Raw genomic sequence first — 20,644 nt, forward strand, 5'->3', positions numbered from 1 at the left:
CCAGCCTGATTGACACCTAACTGCCCTCCCCTGCCAGCCTGATCAACCCCAACTGCCCTCTCCTGCTGGCCTGATCACCCCCAACCACCCTCCCCTGCAGGCCTGGTTGCCGCTAACTGCCCTCCCCTGCTGGCCTGATCACCCCCAACCGCCCTCTCCTACAGGCCTGGTCGCCCCCAGCTGCCCTCCCCTGCAGGCCTGGTTGCCCCTAACTGCCCTCCCCTACAGGCCTGGTTCCCCCCAACTACCCTCCCCTGCAGGCCTGGTCACCCCCAACTGCCCTCCCCTGCAGGCCTGGTCGCCCCCAACTGCCCTCCTCTGCAGGCCTGGTCGCCCCCAACTGCCCTCCTCTGCAGGCCTGGTCGCCCCCAATTGCCCTCCCCTGCAAGCCTGGTCACCCCCAACTGCCCTCCCCTGCAGGCCTGGTCGCCCCCAACTGCCCTCCCCTGCAGGCCTGGTCGCCCCCAACTGCCCTCCCCTGCCGGCCATCTTGTGACAACGTGAGGGCAGCCATCTTGTGGTGGCCTTGTTATGACATTGCGCAAGGGCATGACGCCACCTAGGCTTTTATTATATAGGATACTAGAGGCCCAGTGCACGAAATTCGTGCACTGGGGGTGGGGAGGGTCCCTCAGCCCAGATTGTGAGAGGGCGCAGGCCAGGCTGAGGGACCCCACCAGTGCACAATTGGGGCTGGGGAGGGATGTGGGAGGTTGGCAAGCCAGGGAGGGACCGCAGGAGGGCTCCAGGTGTGTCTGGCATGTCTCACTCAGTCCTGATCGGCCAGACCCCAGCAGCAAGCTAACCTACTGGTCGAAGCATCTGCTCCCTGGTGGTCAGTGCACGTCATAGCGAGCAGCTGAGCGGCCTTAGAATATCACTAACATATTACACTTTGATTGGTTGAATGGATGACCAGACCACTAGACACTTAGCATATTAGGCTTTTATTATATAGGATGCTAAAGTTTCTCATGGAAAAACTGCAGAACAAATGGGGAATCTCAGCAAAGAGTAGAAACTACAAGAAAGAATCAAATAGAAATTATAGAAAACAAAAACATGGCAACTGAGATGAAGTAAGTTTGCTTCATTAACAAATTCAACACAGCCAAGAAACAATGAACTTGAAAATGGATCAATAGAAAATACCCAAACTGAAACACATACACACACACACACACACACACACACACACACACACACGGAAAATAATCAAACAGAACACCAATTTGAAATCACATTATGAACTATCTTGACAGTTATGGATCACTCTGCCCACAATGGCAAACACACATTCTTGTTACATACACAAGGAAATCAAGATCGACCATATACTGAGTCAAAAAACAACTTGAACAAATTAATAACCAAAGCCATGAAACATATATTATCAGATAATAACTTGACACAACTATTAACTCAAATGGATCACAGATCTAAATATAAAACCTAAAATATATGAGAAATTTTTTAAAATATATTTTTATTGACTTCAGAGAAAAAAGGGAGACAGAGAGAGAGAGAGAGCATCATTGATTGGCTGCTTCCTACACGCCCCCTACTGGGGGTCAAGCCCAAAACCCAGGCATGTACCCTTGACAGCAATCAAACCCAGGACCCTTTAGTCAGCAGGCCAACACTCTATCCACTGAGCCAAACCAGCTAGGGCTAAGAGAAATCTTTGTGACCTTAGGTTAGGCAAAAATTTCTCAACTACAGCACAAAAAGCCTTGTTCAGAAAAAAATTTAAAGCTGCACTTCATCCAAGTTAAAAACTTCTTGAAACATGCTGTTAAGATCTTGAAAGGCAGATAACAGAGACGTAACATTTGCAAATTACACAGCTCATAAAAGACCTCTATCTAAGTAAGTATAGAACTTTCATATTTTAATAGCAAGAAAACAAAGGCCTTATTTATTTTTTTTAAATGGGCAAAAATGTTTACCACTAAATAAGATAAACAATGGCATATAAACATTTGAAAATATACTTGTATCATTAGAGAGATACAAGTTAAAACCAAAATGATTCACCTCTACACAACCACTAGAATAACTATAATTTCAACGAACAAAAACTGACAATACCAAGTGCTAACAAGAATGGGAATTTCATACTTTGCTGGTGGGAATGCAAAATTATATAGCGGCTTTGAAATTCTACTTTGGAATTGTTTTATAAAGTTAAATATATACTTACCATATGGCCCACCAATCCAATTCCTAAGTATTTTACCCCTCAAGATAAAAACTTCATATAAAAGCCTATACATGAATGTTTATAGTACTTTATTTGTAATCACTAAAAACTGAACACAACTTGGGAAATGGATACACAAACTGCGGTACACCTTCACAATGGAATACTGTAACTCAGTAATAACTATCAATACATACAACATGGATGAATCTCAAGTGCAAATGCACATGTGAAAAAAAACATTAAAAATGTTACATACTGTATCATTCCACTTGTATGACATTCTAGAAAAGGCAAAACTATAGGGACAGAAAACAGTTCTGTAGTTGTCAGGGACTAGAGATGGAAGAAGGAGCTGACTACAAAGAAGCATGATGGAAATTTTTGGCGTGATGAGATATTTCCTGATTGTGATGTGGTTACATACCTGTTTTCAAAACTCTCAAAACTGTACACTAAAATGGGTAAATTTTATTGCATGTAAATTATAACCTAATATTTTCTTTAAGTGAAGAAAAAAAATCACTCATTTTAAGACATTTCAAGCTACCTCATTTAAGAACTAACCAGGTTTTCTTAAATCTTTCTCAGACACCTGAGCAATCTTTCCTCCAGACCAAAAATACATTGACACTGACTTTATTGAAAATAAACATGTGTAGCAAGGTCCAAAATGAGTCTTAATTGTCTGGCTTTTACAAGCATTGAAGGCTCTATATTCTATAGGGTAAGTGTTGGACTTCGTACACCTTGCAAAGCTCCCATATTTTATTTAACTGGTGTAAAGTTTAGTATCTATCAACTCTCCTACTAGGAAACTGGGATTAACAGGTTGTGGAAGGAAAAATATGACAGAATTGTTGAAATTTGTATTTTCATCTTTGGACTTCTTCCTGATCTACAATAAGATGTACTTTCATGCAAGGAAAGTGAGAGGGAGAGAGAAATGTCAATAGGAAAGGATGGATAATTGTGTTCATGTATCAAAACCAAACCAAATACTAAAAAAATAAATAAATAAATGGCATATTATATAAAATATGCTCTGACCTCAATTACAAAATGTCTATGATTTCCTACTATGACTTACATGTCCTGTGGTAATTCACAAAAACTTTTTGACTGAAAAGTTTCTACTTATTCAAAGGAGTTAACAAAGAGTGATTTGAATGAAAATAAGAAAGCATTTGTGGTCTTTGACAAAGCATCATAATTCATTCAACAAGTATCTGAATGCTGACTACATACTTACTGATCATTGCTTAGGCACTGAGGAAGCATTACTTAAGCACTGAATAGTGTCCAAAACTGCAAAAACAAAACAATACCAGCAAAACGCTATTTTTAAAGATAAAACACACTCCTATATTTACCTCAAAGCCAAGTCTATCCTTTTCTTTCCAAAAGCAAAAATGTGTTACTTTCTTATCCCAGAATTCATCTGGCTTTACCACACAAACAAGGGACACCTCAGCTGGAACAACATTCTGTAAAATATAAAAAAAATAATTATAAATTATACATGTAAAATGAATAGTTTGTTAAAGTTATAAATTACTAGATATTCATGATTAGGCTGAGTAGTTAAGAGACCTTTGGATAATAATTAAAATAATAAAGTAGAAGAAATACTCCAAACTTCAAAACATATATGGCAATAAAGAAATACTTGAAAGACAAGCTGACTCAGAAAAGATTAAGTGTTCCATTGTGAAGGTAAACAGCAATACACACAGTACATGTTAACCGTTTTTGTTTTACTGAATCTCTCTAACAGGAATATGTATAGATTAAACTGCAAGGCAATTTTTAGCTGAAAAATTATAAAATTTCTTTTTTCTAATGCAATTTTCTTGGAGAAATTCTTCAAATAACGTAAAATCAATTTTCTCACAAAATAAGTTTCTTAGAGGTCACTATACAAAAAAGGCAAGATTCTGCATGGTTATTAACTTAACGAGGACAAAGCTAATCTTTGATTAATACAATTTCACATTTAATAGATATGGTTATTCATATAACCTAAAAATGGAAATTAACATTTATCCATGTATAAATATCCCATGTATACTTTATCAGCAAGCTCCTTATACATATCTTAAATTTGCCCGTTTCTATGACCTACATTGCTAATATCCTAAACTTGTCAGCCTTTTGAAATATTCTCTTAACAGGCCTCCCCGCTTCATGTTTTCTCTACTCAGAATAACATTCAACCCCTTACCAAGGTCTAGAAGGCCCTCCAGGGCCAGTGACCTCTCAGACCTCATCTCATACCTTTCTCCTCAGCTCACTCCTCCACCACAGTTATGATGGTCTTGCTGCTCCTGGAATGTAAGAAGTCTGTTCCCACCTCAGGACTTTTGCCTTGATGTTTCCTGTCGGGAATGTTCTTTGTCCCATATAGGAATGCTCCCTCAGTTCATTTAGGATTCTACTCAAATATTCCCTCTTCACTAACCACCCTACCTAACATAGCACCATTGGCTCAGCCTCCTTTTACCATTGCATTTTTCTTCCTAGTATTTACCACTATCTGATGTTTCACTATTTAGTAATTTTCCTGTTTACTGTCTAACTCTTCCAGTAGAACATAAGCTGCCCAATGGCAGGTACCTTATCTATCATGTCACTCCTATGTGCCTGGCATATAGAGGATACTCCATATATACAGTATATTTATTGAATAAATGAATCTGCATTAACAAGTGGCTTTCATCCTCCAACTTTACAGAAGAATAAATTGAGCTTCAGAGAACTAAAGTAACTTATCCAAAGTAAGAGTTACGTGATGGTGCTGTGATAGAAACCAAGCCTGTCTTACTCCTAAGTTCCACCACACCATTTCAAATGTTCCAGACCAGGGGTCGGTAAATTCATTCTGAAGGGCCAGATAATAAATATTTTAGGCTTTGCATGCAATACAGTCTATGTTGCAATTATTTAAAATTCTATCCCTGTAGTATAAAAGAAGCCAGAAGCAATATGTAAACAAATGAGTGTGGTTTAGTTCCAATAAAACTTTATTTACAAACTCCAGGGACCAACAACCCTAAATTTATATTCTACACCATAAATGGTATAACTGAGTAATGATAACAATGTTATTATTAATTAGGGAACGATAGAAGACCTTCCTACTTAAAACATGGCACTGGGCACATCACAAACCTAAGTGTTCCCTGCAATGACTGGGCTATGAATAAACTAAGTAAAATATTTTATTAATTTCCATTTTATTAAAAATAAAATCAAAACTTTTCAGAGGGACAAGGAAGTTTAAGGTAGATTAAGGTTTATTCATATGACTTGTGAAAGATTATTATTTCAAAATCATTAAGTATTAAACCTGTGAGAAACAAGAGAAACCAAGCCACCCATCTGAGAGAATAATAGCTGTCGGCAGAGCCAGCACTAAGTTCTGGGCTCCCAAACAACTGATACCAGTATCTTCTGAAATAAAAGCAATGAGAGACTTTGTATGTAGAATATGTTTGACTAGGAGCAAACAACAGGCCACTGCAATTTCTGAAAATGTTAACTATTAATAAATCCAAAAGTTGTTAAAATACCTATCAGAAAAGAAATCACAAGAGGGGATTAAATCGTCCATTGATTGTTCTTCAAAACTGCCACTGATCAAAGTCCAGTTTAAACAGCAAGTCCCCGTGCATCTGTGACACAGTTGAATAATGGGATGAAAGGAAGAACACAGGTCGTAATTAATGGATTTCTCACCTAATAGTTATTTTAACAACTTTGACAGAGAAGAGTTAATCTTCGTGTTTGGAATATAACAGTGCTGGGAACATATTTGACAGAAAAAGTAATGATAGGACACTAATATGTGCTCTGTTGAAAACTGATCCTCAGGAGGCTATGTGTTTTTTTTTTTTCAATCCAATGGAGTGATTCTTTTTTATTTTTCCAAAATTTTATTTATTAATTTTAGAGAGAAAGGAAGGGAGAAAGTAAGAGAAACACCAATTTTTGCTGTTCTGCTTATTTATGCATTCATTGTTTGATTCTTGAACGTGTCCTAACTGGAGACAGAACCCACAACTTTGGCCTATCAGGACAATGCTCTATCCAACTGAGCTACCTGGCCAGGGCCAAAGGAGTGATTCTAATGGTGAGGGTTTAGGCCAAACAGTTAATAATAAGGAAATGGGTAATTTGGGGACCATCTCAGATATATCACCTGGAAAATATAAACTTTGTAAAGGATAAAGCTAAGACCATGCTTAGGACGTGATAACTTCCAATTGTGGCTCCTTCCCATTTCCACTACAAGAACCTCACTAAGTTATTTAGAATCCTTGAACCTCAATTCACTTTTGTGGATAATAGAACCTGCTTCCCAAGGCTCTAAGAATAAAATTCAATGAGATAATTTATATAGCAAACTTAGTATAGTACTCGAACTCTATTAAGCACTAAAACTGAAAAATAAATTACCAGTTTCCACACCTTGAATCCCTTTTCCTAATTATCCCAAATAAAAGATATAACATTGAGTCATTCTCCTTAGTTAATTAATTTTTTTTAAATTATACTCCTTTCTACAAAATCCTGAAGCAGCTACCAATTATTTCCTAGTTCATTTAAAATTGTTGATCTGGCTTTAAATATCACTATTTACCTAACTGAATGTTCACTATCCCATGTAACTGCCAACTTTTATTTCCCCCACACTGGCCTGCCATCAACTCCCTTCATTTTTGAGCTGTCTCTAAAGTCAGTGTCCTGCCAAAAATGCTCTTTTCACTCTCTTTCGTTTAAATTATTCAATCTCTTATATTTCACTCACTTAATTTTTACCTTCTCTAGAAGCCCTTTTGAGGAAACCCAGGTAAGAGCAATCTGGCCCTTTCAATTATTCAAATACTAGAGGCCCAGCATAGCTCACTTCCACTTGCCTCAGCTGGCCGCCCCACCCATCGCCGCTTGTAGCTCTCGCCCCGCCCTGGCCCCCCGTCCTGGCCCCCCACCACTCGTAGCTAACTGCTCCACCGGCTGCAGCTCTTAGCTCTCCTCCGCTAGTAGCTCGCTGCCCACCCCGCCTGCCTGGATGCTCGTTTGGTCGTGACGGTATTACGGCATCACGGCCACAGGCCTTTTATTAGTATAGATTTTATTTTTCCATTTTTGATCACAGTATCCTCAACACGCTTATAATACATCAACAAATGTTTACTAAATTTCTACTATATGCAAGGGACCATGTATGTATTCTGTGAGGAGCACAAGACTATAAAACACAAGACTAGAATCAGATCAGGGCCTGTATAATTGCAGCTGCTTATCAAATGCTAGTATGTGAGCTTCTGGAGTCCTTGGGGATACAGCTGTTAAGTACAGTTCTTCTGGATTAGAAAGAAATTGACCATCTTGACTCCTGATGCATTGTGGAGGAAAGGGGGGGGACGGGGACAGAAGGGAGACACTTATCAAAACCACCTAAGAAGCTTTTGCAGAAAAGAATTACCTACTCCTACACCCTACCTCCGAGGTCGGCAAACTATGGCTCTCGAGCCACATTCGGCTCTTTGGCCCCTTGAGTGTGGCTCTTCCACAAAATACCACGGCCTGGGCGAGTCTATTTTGAAGGAAGTAGCATTAGAAGAAGTTTAAGTTTAAAAAATTTGGTTCTCAAAAGAAATTTCAATCGTTGTACTGTTGATATTTGGCTGACTAATGAGTTTTCGGACCACTGCCCTACCTGTAGTATCAGAATGGGGTGGAGTAGAGATGATGCAGATATTACAGCTTGCAAAAGCTCCCAGGTGAATCTGATAATGTCTCCCCTCACACTTTTACCCTGACTGGCCTACTTGCTTAAATTACTTAAACATGACATTATTTTTGATCATTTACAAACCTTCAGAATAGGGCTGACATTTATTTTACTCCTCAAAGTCAAACCTACAAGAATTGAATTTAATGTATCAAACCAATAGTTAGCTGTGCATTTCAGAGCTCAGTAGCTGTTGAGAAGCCTGGGCACAGTCCTATAAATGAAATGCATTTGCCATTATCACCATATCTGTTGCTACAAAATAAAACCATTTTTTGATAGTCAAAAATAAAATTACCTGTAGCATTAAGACTACCGTTTTCACCACATTCCACTGTGATTTTCTGCCATCCACAATCACGGTAAATCCTCTAGCCTTACACTTTTCACTGAAATGAAACAAAACTACAAAATATTAAAATAAACTTCATATTTTATTCTTCACAATTCTAAATAAAGTGCACATCTTAATTGTATATGGAGCAGCATTAATGTCACTTGATTTGGTTTACATTGTCAACACAGAGTATATCATTTGAGTTTTCTCAAGCAATTTGTTTTTCTCGTTTCAGAAAATAATGTTATTTACAAGCTAATTTGGCAAGAAAATTACTTTTAAAGCATGGAAAGTCACTTTCTTAAAAAGAGAAGAAATCAAAGTAATCTTCAAATAGTCTCACTGGTCTCTTAATTTCTTCATCTATAAAATGGGATCACAATGAAGCAGGTAACTAATGACAGCCAAGTGCACACATAATTCTCGTCTCTTCTTTCTGTCTGAAGTAGAAGGTTTGTAAAGTGATACTGTAAAACAGGTAGAAAATGAAGTAAGCTATTACTGAACCATTGGAAATGGGCCTCTTTGTGTTCTTTTGGAGAAAAGTAATGAGATGAGGTAGCATGTAGTGTGCACAGTAATTCAAAGCTTGAATACAGCATCTCTAACCCACCTTTGCTCTCACTTTTGTACTCTCCGTCACTTGACCAGCAAAATATTATGTTGTGTGTTGGAAAATGTGTTACTGCTATATAATATCTATTACTCAAGAACTTACTAACACTTTCCAGAAGCCTACCCTAGTAAAATGCAACTATATGAAAAAAACTCCATTCTAAAACCAAGCCACATAGCTCTACTATTATTGTTGTTGTTGTTGTTGTTTTACTTATAAAATCAATTGGATGCAGGGATCTCAATTACCCCTTTTCCAATACAGTGGAAGAAACTACAGCTTTGCTTAGCAGAGCAAGGATTTATAGTGAAACCTCTCCCTACTCAAAGTTCTCGCAATTGTGTACATTATAGGAAAGGTAAACAGCAGACCCTTTCTTGAGATTTAAATCCAACAGTCGAGGGGATTTTGCTAATCCTCCCTTAACCCCTCTAAGAATTCACATTAGCCTCAATAGAGTTTTTGGAGAAGTGATGTCCAATTCTAATGAAAAACAGTAAGATCATAAGAATGATATTGCTAAAGGCAGGAACAGAACCTGAGCTTCCAAAAAAAGAGTGAGAAGTATGCAACAGGTGAAACAAATTGAATCATATCCTATATAATAAAAGGGTAATATGCAAATAGACCAAACGGCAGAACAAACAACCAACCAAAAGCGTAACATGCTAATGACATGCTAAGGCTGCTCAACCGCTAGCTATGACATGCACAGAACAAACAACCAACCAAAGCGTAACATGCTAATGACATGCTAAGGCTGCTCAACCGCTAGCTATGACATGCACTGACCACCAGGGGGCAGACTGTCAACTGGTCAACCAGTCGCTATGACGTGCACTGACCACCAGTGGGCAGATACTCCGACTGGTAGGTTAGCTTGCTGCTGGGGTCCGGGCGATCAATTGGGACTGAGCGAGATGGACTGGACACGCCCTGGAGCCCTCCCGCAGTCTCTCCCCGGCCAGATCGTTCACCGGTGGGGTCCCTCAGCCTGGCCTGCACCCTCTCGCAATCCAGGACTCCTTGGGGGATGTCGGAGAGCTGGTTTTAGCCGATCCTGCAGGCCACTCCCCTTGGGAGGGCACCAGATGCAGGGCTCATGGCTGGTGAGCACTGCTGTGGCAGCACGAGCCTCTCCTGATCGGGACTGATTGGCGCGGGCCTGTGGCAGGCACAGTGGGGTCGGGATGAGCGGGAGTGGCAGGTAGGAGCTGCAGGCAGCATTGGATTGCGGGTTTCGGCCCGATGCCTGGAGGCCACCCAGAGGGACTCCACCCATGCACAAATTCGTGCACCGGGCCTCTAGTGATCATATAAAAAACTTGCACACAAATGTTCATCACAGCATAATTCAAAATAGTTAAAAGCAGAAATAACCCAAATGTCCATCAATTGATAAATGGAAAAACAAAATGTAATAATCCATACAATGAAATATTATTCAACCAGAAAAAAAAAAATAAAGTACTGACACATGCTATATAGCATAGATAAACCTAGAAAAGAAGACAGACACAAAACTCCATATATTATATGGTTCCATTTATATAAAATATCCAAAATGGGCAAACCCACAGAGACAGAAGATAGCAGATTAGTGGTTACCAGAGGCTGGAAGGAGGGGAAGAAGTGGAGTTCCTGCTAATGGGTATAAGGTTTCTTTTTAGGCTGATGAAAATGTTCTGTAATTACAGTGTGATGGTCACACCACCTTGTGAATATACCTGCTGAATGGTACACTTTTAAAGGGTATGTGAATTTCATGGTATCTGAATTATATCTCAGTAATTATATATCTCAAATGCTGAAGTGTTCTATTTTTGGATTTTGTATTACAAAATATAGGAGCTACTAGTATTGTTGGGCGGGGTAGCAAGAAGTTGAGGCAATATAATAACCACTTCTGGATTAGCAACAATACATAAAGCCTTACTAGGGAAAGCAAATCTGGTATCTAATTGCTGGTTGTGGGATCAGGTAAGGAGAAAATTCCTGGAGTTCCCTACCCACAAGACATCTAGGAAGACCACTATGACTCAGGGAGGACAAAAGCCCAAGAGAGATCAGCTGGAGAGGGTAGCTGGCTATTGAGTGGTTTTCACAGAAGTGGCAGCTAAGTCAGGGACTTCCAATGCATTGTGGGAATTTGCAGGAGGGAGAGCTAAGACACAGACTGCCTAGTAGAGGGCCTTTCCTGGTTGGTACCAGAGCCAAGAGAAGTGAGCCACTCCCAAAATTTGGTATTTTCTCCTCACTGGCATCTGCATGTCTCAGACACAGGTTACACAACCCATTTTGTTAAAGAAGTTTTACACAAGGCTTTATATTTCAAAGCACACTCTAAATTAATCTGTATATTAAGACAAAGAAAGTAATGAAGCTTGCAAATACCATCTGCAGTGATCTTAAGGGCATGAAATACTCCAAATTTATCTTTTGAGGTACTTAAAAACACCCTTAATCATAATTTTCTCACATTTTTCTGAAATAGATAATGAAAATACACACAATCCAAAGACACTATTTCAACTATTTAAAGGGATAAGGTGTTTTTTTGTTGTTGTTTTTCAACTTCATTCCTATAAGTGGAGTGACAGTTTAAGCTGTTTTTAATAACATATATAATTTAGAAGCATGTTATGTACTTTATAAATGGCATGTTGGAGGAGCTGAAGTGCTATACTAATAAATTCTTATACTACCATTTACATGTTTATATTTTAACAACAACAACAACAAACTATTAAAACCCTGCCTCCTTGTTCCTACTCTATTAAGAGCCTTTCGAGGGCGAGGTGACTCGTTAAACAGGCAGTAAAAGAGAAGAGACTCCTCAACAAGCTCACTCACTCTATTTGCCAAAGATTTCCTGAGCTCAGTGTTCAGTAGCTCTTAATAATTTCTCTGATTACAATGAAGGGCTCCTTCTCCTCCACTCACAGAGCTCTGCTTATACTTACAGAATGGCACTAATTTCACTCATGCTTTTATTATAATTATTGTTTATAATTTATCTTCATTAGATAACAAGCTCCCAAAAAAGCAAGAATATTATCTTACTGATATCTTGGCAGCTTCCAGCACAGTGCTTTAAATACAGAGGCCCTTTAAAAATGTAACGTGATTCAATCAAATCACTCCTCAGTCAGAATGCAGCAATGGCTTTCCTTCTCATTCAGAACTTAATGGCCTGCAAGGTCCTCTATGTTCTGACTCCAGCCTCTCTCTCTAATCACTCTTTCAGAAGAACTCTGTCCCTCTCTCAAACTGCTCCAGCCACCTTACTGGTCTCACATGCTGAGCCTGCTTTTGCCTCAGGGCCTTTGCACTTACTGTTCCCTCTGTCTTAAATGTTCTTTCTTAATGCTCTTTCATCAAACATCTATAGGTCCTTTTCCTCAAATCAATCACATCTGATAAAATCTTACCATTTTGTAAAATATTGACTCACCTACCCTTCCCAAGCCATCTCTCTCTTAACTCTAGTGTTCATAGCCTTCATGAACATCTAATATGCTATGTATTTATTTGTAATATTAGTTTGACCATTCAGGCATAAGGCTGATAAGGGCGGGGACTGGGTGTGCTTTGTTCACCCATTTCCTCAGTACCTAGAACCAGGAGGAGCTGAGCTCATTGTAGGACCTCATGTATTTACTGAGTAACTAAAGTCTTATGACCTTAATGTCTGTGTAATTTTTGGCAAGTCATTAAACCCCTGTGCTCTGATGTTTCTTCTGTAACATAAATGAGTTTTCTACAACTAGGAAGAACCAATTTAAAATCTTAAATTTGAATTTTTAAAAAATTCAAAATTTGAGAAAAATAGAAAGGTAACTTCTGTACCTGTTGGAGCTCTACAGAATCAGAAATAACCTGGGAACATTTTTTAAAATTCTGATGCCTGGGAGTCAACCTCCAGAGATTCTGATCCAAATGTTTTTGGGAGGCCTACTCAAGAGACTTCAGCCCCCAAATATCACCGATGAAAGAAGAAGTTCAGGAGAGGACTTTTTTTGTTTTCCTTGTTGTTGAAATGAAGGATAGGCTCAAGCAAACAGAAAAGTATAAGTTTTGTCTTCACCCAAGAAATATAAAAATTAAAAATCCAAAGACCTTTGGATTAAAATATAAACATTTTTTGCATTTTTTAAAACAAGAATGTTTTAAACTCCTAATAGTCTTCACTCAATAAATTAAAATATGCAGATGTACTTATATCTATATAGTGAAATACATAACTAAATAAAAGATACTTTCTATTCAACTCATTTCTCTCTAAGTTTTCTCAAGTTGCATGATACATAAATACTCAATCTTCATGTTCCTTAAAAGTTGATAGTACATAAATTTTGGAAATCGGTATATTATTCAGTGCCTGAAGAGCATAAAAAGAGTATTTTTTCTGTTGTGGTATCATAAATTACAGATTCTAGTGTTTTTAATTATAACTTCACTGCTAATAAAAGCAGATAAGTTAGCAAAGTATATTTTGACAATAGCAAGAATCATTAGTAAGTGAATGAAGACATACTGAGATTTAAGAAAAGACACCTTAAGAGTCACCTTGGAATGCTGAGTAGATAGTCTAAGGTGACACTCAGCTCATCCATATTTGTCTGTTCCAAGCATAATGGAATTGTCAGAATGAGGCCACTTCGTCTGTCCTTTCCTCCTATTAAAGAAAAAAAAGGTAAATTTAATATGCAGTAGATATTAAAGCACTAAACAAGAAATATATATTTGGGTTCAATGCTAATAAAATAATTACAAGTTTAAGACATCGGTAAAAAACTACCTAATGGCTATTTATTTTATACACTGTAAATGTCCATAGTAGTATAGCAAAATTATATAAAATTTAGAAAAAAATAAAAGGAAAAAAATTCACCCATGAAATTTTCACTTACACATAGCAATTATCAGTTTAATTTTCTTCTTTCTAGTCTACTTCTTAATTTAATCAACTCATCAAACACATATTGTGAGCCTAGCACAATAAGCATTTACAAGTAAAATTAAATCAACCTAAGAAAAGCTTTGAGTCATAAGAAATAACGGTATGAAATGTGACAATTTTTTTGCTAGGCTGTGTTATAAAAAGGATTAAAGAAATGGAGAAGCCCTAGCTGGTTTGCTCAGTGGATAGAGCGTCAGCCTATGAACTGAAAGGTCCCAGGTTCAATTCCAGTCAAGGGCACTTGCCTGGGTTGTGGGCTCGAACCCCAGTGGGGGACTTGCAGGAGGCAGCCGATCCATGATTCTCTCTCATCATGGATGTTTCTACCTCTCTCTCCCTCTTCCTTCCTCTCTGAAATCAATAAAAATATATTGAAAAAAAATGGAGAAAATGATAGGAGCTGTGATAAATGTGGAATGTTTCCTTGGACAGACTTAAGAAAATGATAGAATTTGTAAACCAAGCCAAAAGAGCATTCTGTGATGAGGACTGATATGAGTTAACGCACAAAGGTCAGCTAGACATTCTTCGTTCATGAGGCAATAAGGACAGTCCTGCCCAGCTGAGAAGAGTGTATGGGACCTGGATATAGAAGCCTGAAACCCAGGTAGTGAAACTTACATTTCACGTTTGTTCAACTCCTATTCAATTTTCCATTAGCAATAAAATATAACTAATACTTTTATACACACAGAGCTTCTTTGAAAGTTCCCCATATGACTGACTTTGCACTCTGAAGCCCATCTTTTGATGCAACTGACAGTTGTGGCCATTTTAGAAGCCTAAAAACCAGCAGATTCTAAAGGAAACAATTCTGTATTATCTAAAACTGGAGTGGGAACCTTTTTCCTGCCAAGGGCAGTTTGTATATTTATAACCTCATTACGGGTCATACCAAATTATCAACTTAAAAATTAGTCTGCCATATTTGGTCAAACATTTAATTAACTCCCCCAATGCCTTGGCAGGCCCAAACCAAATGATTTCACGGGCCTTATATGGCCCATCAGCTGGACGTTCCCCACCCCTGATCTAAAAGGTGTGAACAAGATGACTGCTATGAGTGCATAAATGCAATTCTTGATGTACCAACCATAGAGGACCCTGTTATTAGGTTAACCATAAAAATTACTGATATTCAACCATTTTATTTAACCTCAATAAATTGTAATTTCATGTGATTCAACTTAATAGATAATCAATTGAGACTTTCAATTGCACGTTTGTTTGGGGTTTTTTTTGTCTAGAATGTAAGTTTAAAAAAAAAAAAAAAAAAAAAACAGATTGCACCCATGGTTTTCTAACTCTATTCCCTGAATGATTTTGGTTTAAAAAGTTTTTCTCTATTTTTAAACAAGTTTGAAAATTAAGTGTTAATTTAATTGTTAAAATAATTAATGGTCAATGGAGAAAATCAAGAGGGGTGGGCTAAGAGATGTTTCATTTTCTCCTCAAAAAATGTTAATCTATATCCCTACATTAATAAGATGGAAGACAAGCTAGGATGCAGGGTATCAAAAAAATGGTTATCACATCTGGACTGTAGCATGCTGACCCACTGTGGAATTGTCTTCAGGGAACAGGTCTCACATTCAGAACTCTATTTAGCCTTATGCCCTCAGCTTTCACTATCAAACAATAAAATAATCACTGGTACAAACACAAAAGAGGGCAGAAACTGGCAGGAAAAAGACTTTCAAGATAGGTAAGGTCAACAGTCAAATGCTGCACAGAGACAAGTGTCATAAGGAAGCAAAATATCAGTGATAAAGATTATAAAAGGATAATAATATCCACTTTTGGCAATGGTGTGGGCAAACAGGCACTCTGAAACAATATTGTTAGAGGGCAATCTGACAAAACCTCACACAAATTTAAAAGTAAATTCTCTTTAACAGGTCCACTTATAGAAATACACACTACTGAACTTGTACAACACGCACAAACTATGAATAAAAATGTTTCCTACAACACCATTCATATCAGAAAAGAATGGAAAAATGTGTCAACTGGTAAGGGAAGAGGATTCTTCATAAAAAGGAAATGCATGTTAATAAATAAGGAAACAATAACACTAATAGACAATATCTTATTTGTCAGTTATACTACCCTAGAAAAACATGTCACTTTACAGAGAGCTGCAATATGCTTTGGAAAAAAAGACATCAGTAGCCTAAATATCAAGAAAATTCTGATAGGATCTAAAGAGTAAGAAAGAAAAATCGAGATAACATAATACAAATAACCCTAAACAGGTTGGCCACAGTAGCTGTTCTAAAGCATGTGCTAATTCACTCAGTGATCCAGAATTCCAGAAAAATCACTACACCCAATGTACCCACCACTGCTCTCACACTGATAAAATATCTCGCAGTTTCCCTCTGACTCTTCTTAGCTGATATAGACTTTGCACTAATAACTGAAGGTAAACCAAGCCTGTATAACCAAGTTCACACAGCAGAAACTGAAAGCTGTATAATTGATATTTCATAATCCTCTCAGCACATTGAAACCTTCTCATAGAAAGATGGAAGACAAGCTAGGATGCAGGGTATCATAAAAACTAATTACTCTATGTTTCAGAAACAATTATTTAGATGCTATTTAGTCAGTTATTCTTAGACTGTATCTATTACTTCATTTTCATGTAAGAAGTGAGACATCATGCCATCTACCCTGTGGAAATCATTTTACCAAATTACAGAACAGATAAAAATTGGCCTGCCAAGAAACAACAGTGACAGACTTGACTTGCATGGCTATCCATTCTGATTAAAAGATGCCTCAGGAATACCTCTGAAACAAAAATCTCAGGAAAATGAAGTGCATTTCTGTCAAACTTTAAAAAAAAAAAAAGTTTAAACAAGTTTATACATCAAACACTTCCAATTTTAAAGAAGGAAAACATACCTGAAAGGAAGGCTAGTTTTTTCTTCAGAATGGGTAATATTACTGAGGCCTCCATTTCACTGCAGTCAACTTCCTCACGTCTGGAAACACAGAAAGTTAAATATCAACCACAAGATGGTAATTACTCCATGAAATATATACTTATGATGGCTTATACCAGGATTTCCAAATCTCAACATGACATATATTTTGAGTCGGATCATTTATTGTTTTTTTGTAAGAAGCTGTCCTGTGCATTGTATGATATTTAGCAGCATTCTCTATTCACTGAAATATCAAGAGCACTGCCCGTTTCAGGTTGTGACAACCAAAATGTCTCTAAACACTGTCGAACATTCTCTGGCAGGCCAAGTCACAGCCAGTTGAGAATCACTGGCTTCTCTGTTTTTCAGAGCAATACTCTTGGGCTAGAATAGTGTCTGGTACATTGTGGTAACTCAACAAACTAATCTGTTGAAATAAAAAAAAATGAATCAATTAATCAAACAGGTAGTCATCTTTCTACTGGTTTCCTTATTAATTATATAACTTAATTCCAAATACACAATTCTTTAAGTTTCACTATTAAATGGCTTTCTTGGATTTCTCATATTTTTTTGTTTCTCCACAATACATAGTAACACATCTTTCCCTCATGTTTACCTCAAGATATTCCTTAATGCACTGTTTCAATTTTTGCCCTCCACTGTAAACTATCTCCAGCTCTCCACATTTTGTATTTTTAAATTATCCAGGGGAAAATATGATTAGCCCAGTAGATCTCTTTGTACCAAGTCATAAGTCAATGTTCTTGGTTTGGTTTTCTAGTGTCCACTTGGCCACAACGAGGGGTTATGGCTAAATACAAAGAGTCACCATCCATCCAACAAGGACTAAGGAACAAGATAGTTTCCCTTAAAAGGGAGCTTTAGCATGGCAGGCATCTGAAGGCTTGGCCAGCTCTGTTGACTACCAAAAAAGGATTTTAAGGTGAGCGGGACCTTTAAAACAAAATAAGAAAAGCAAACATTCAACTATATTATCCATCTATATTTAATTTCATGTCTGAGAGAGTATTCTCCATAATATTTTATCTCTCCTTTCCCATTCCCACCTCACACCCACCCACCATTATAACATATAGTAACAGTTCCTTGGAGTAGACCATGAAATTGCATTATATTTAGTAAAAATATACACTCTCTTTTTAAAATATTTTAGCCTCTTTAACTGAGATGTAATTGACATATAACATATTAGTTTTAGGTGTACAATATATTGATTTAATATTTGTATATAGTGCAAAGTGATCACTACAATAAGTCTACTTAACATCTGTCACATACAGAGCTACAAAAATTTATTTTCCTGTGATGAGAACATTTAAGATTTACTCTCTTAGCAATTGTCAAATGTGCAATAGAGTATTATAAATTACTAGAGGCCCGGTGCACGAATTTGTGCACCAGTGGGGTCCCTCAGCCTGGCTGCGGGATCGGGCCGAAACTGGCTCTCCAACATCCCCCAAGGGGTCCCAGATTGCAAGAGGATGCAGGCCAGGACGAGGGACCCCACCGGTGCACAATTGGGGCCGGGGAAGGAACACGGGAGGGTTCCAGGGCGTATCCGGCCCATCTCGCTCAGTCCCAATCGGCCAGACCCCAGCAGCAAGCTAACCTACCAGTTGGAGCATCTGCCCACTGGTGGTCAGTGCACATCATAGCAACTGGTTGACTGTCTGCCCCCTGGTGGTCAGTGCATATCAGAGCGAAAGGTTGAGCGGCCTTAACATATCATTAGCATATTACGCTTTGATGATTGACTGGACGACCGAACACTTAGCATATTAGGCTTATATTATATAGGATAGTCACCAGAAAGCATACTCTGTTAATGATAATTTTCTAGCAGAGTAGAAAATATGACTCTTCTATATGAAAGCATATTACTTATTCAGCAAATACCTGCTATGAACCTATGCCATTTTAGGCACTGTGCTATCAACTGAAGCTAAAAACTAAAGTCACAGCCCTGCCCTGAAAAAAAAAAAAAACCCCACATATTAAGGGAAACAATGTAATCAATATTTGTCAGATAATGACAAATAAACAAGACTATTTTACAAGTATATTATTTTATAGCTTTTGTGTACACAATAAAAGACCACTATTTGCACTTATATACAAAAAACATACACTACCAAACTAAATGCAATATATTCTTAACCAAGTTTTATCCTTGAATATTTGTTTGTAATCTATTTATTCGTTGTGTTCTACATCAGCCCAGGCTAACATAAAATTAGTAGAAAGTATAAGGGAAAAGCTTACATTTTACATTAATCTAAAACCAGTAACATTTCATGCTACCAGATCAATATCTTGACCTGATGAGTTTGTAATCCAGCTCTACAAGAACCAGACAGCTCAGATTTACATCTATTGGTCCTTCTCCTGTGACCAGCTTGTCAGAGACCAAATCTGAAAAGTTTATAATGATAATAATGATTATAAAGATTAACACTTATTAACTGTTTACTGAAAGGCATGCATTATCCTAAGTGATTTATTTCTATTAACTTATTTAATCCTCACATTTCTATAAGGTAAGTACTCTTACTATCCCCATTTTACAGAAGAGTTAACTGGAGCTTAAAGAGGTTAAATGCTGCCTAACAACTCACAGCTAGTAGGTGGGGAAGTGAGGATTCACACCCAAGCAATCTGGTTCCAGTGACAATGTTCTCACATCATGCTATCAGCCTTCCAATAAAACAGCTCAGAAAATGTCCAGTGACTTCTGGCCAAGTGAACAATGGAGCTCCAGACTATATGCAAAATTACAATATCTACAGAATGCATGTGTGTGTGTATGTGGCACTGCCTTGATTCATGGTAAGGCACCAGCACTTTCACCCACCATTTCTTTTATATCATCAAGTGCAAATGCCAACACAGTGAAAAGGGCAAATAATACCTAAGAATTATTATAAAAGTAGTTTGAACTCACAGACCCGTGAAATCGAGAAACAAGAGAACTGCTTATCTAGGCTGTCAATGGGATACTCCCACAAAGGAATTTCAACTTTGAGGCAGTAATGCAGACACAGGAACAACCTATTCATAGAAATAGCACGGGCTTCCTAACCAGACTTTTCCTATGATATGAACACAGACAAATTTTGGTTCCTTCTTATTATCTGAACCTACTTCTCCATCTTTCTCATCAATCCTGAGTTATACAACATCCTTCAAATAAATCCCTTTTCTGCTTAAGTTAGCAATAATCAGGTTCTCTTTTAGTTAATGGAGAAAGTTGATTAGTATAGGGAACAAAAATGCAATTTAGAGTTCAATAGATCATGAATGCAATCATTTTAATGCTTTTTAAAACATACTTTTATTGACTTCAGAGAGAAAGGGAAGAGGGAGAGATACAGAAACATCAATGAAGAGAGAGAATCTTGATCGGCTGCCTCCTGCATGCCCCCTACTGGGGATCGAGCCCACAACCCAGGTATGTGCCCAGGAATCAAACCGTGACCTCCTGGTTCATAGGTCAATGTTCAATCACCGACCCACACCAGCCAAGATGAATGCTTCTTTAAAAAAAAAAAAAAAAAGTCTGTTCCCATTTATTCTGAATAAAATGTTCATCAATATATTGAGGTTTTAAGCCTTGTTACATAAAACTCAATTAATCAGCACCCAAGAGAAAAGAACATCTGGAATTCCTATGATCCCACAAAGCATAAGAATTGAGAGATGCAGGTGACCCTTGAAATCTGTGTTACCTAAGCTCTGCAAGTCAGGTTATTGATTTTATGCCAACAAGTGACA

The 20,644-nt window shown here is 37.8% G+C and overlaps 1 protein-coding gene across 1 annotated transcript in view; it reads right to left on the reverse strand.

Annotated features, from left to right (window-relative positions):
- SESTD1 (SEC14 and spectrin domain containing 1) overlaps positions 1 to 20,644 on the reverse strand; it is a 105,543-nt gene that overhangs the window by 47,724 nt on the left and 37,175 nt on the right. The window contains exons 2-5 of the mRNA XM_054723245.1: positions 16,827 to 16,906; positions 13,523 to 13,631; positions 8,299 to 8,389; positions 3,577 to 3,690 (exon numbers count right to left, since the gene is read on the reverse strand). Of these exons, the coding sequence (XP_054579220.1) occupies positions 3,577 to 3,690; positions 8,299 to 8,389; positions 13,523 to 13,631; positions 16,827 to 16,881 (369 nt within the window). The 5' untranslated portion in view covers positions 16,882 to 16,906. The remainder of the gene's footprint in view (positions 1 to 3,576; positions 3,691 to 8,298; positions 8,390 to 13,522; positions 13,632 to 16,826; positions 16,907 to 20,644) is intronic.

The sequence above is a fragment of the Eptesicus fuscus genome, chromosome 11 (assembly GCF_027574615.1).
Source record: "Eptesicus fuscus isolate TK198812 chromosome 11, DD_ASM_mEF_20220401, whole genome shotgun sequence".
Classification (NCBI taxonomy): domain Eukaryota; kingdom Metazoa; phylum Chordata; class Mammalia; order Chiroptera; family Vespertilionidae; genus Eptesicus; species Eptesicus fuscus.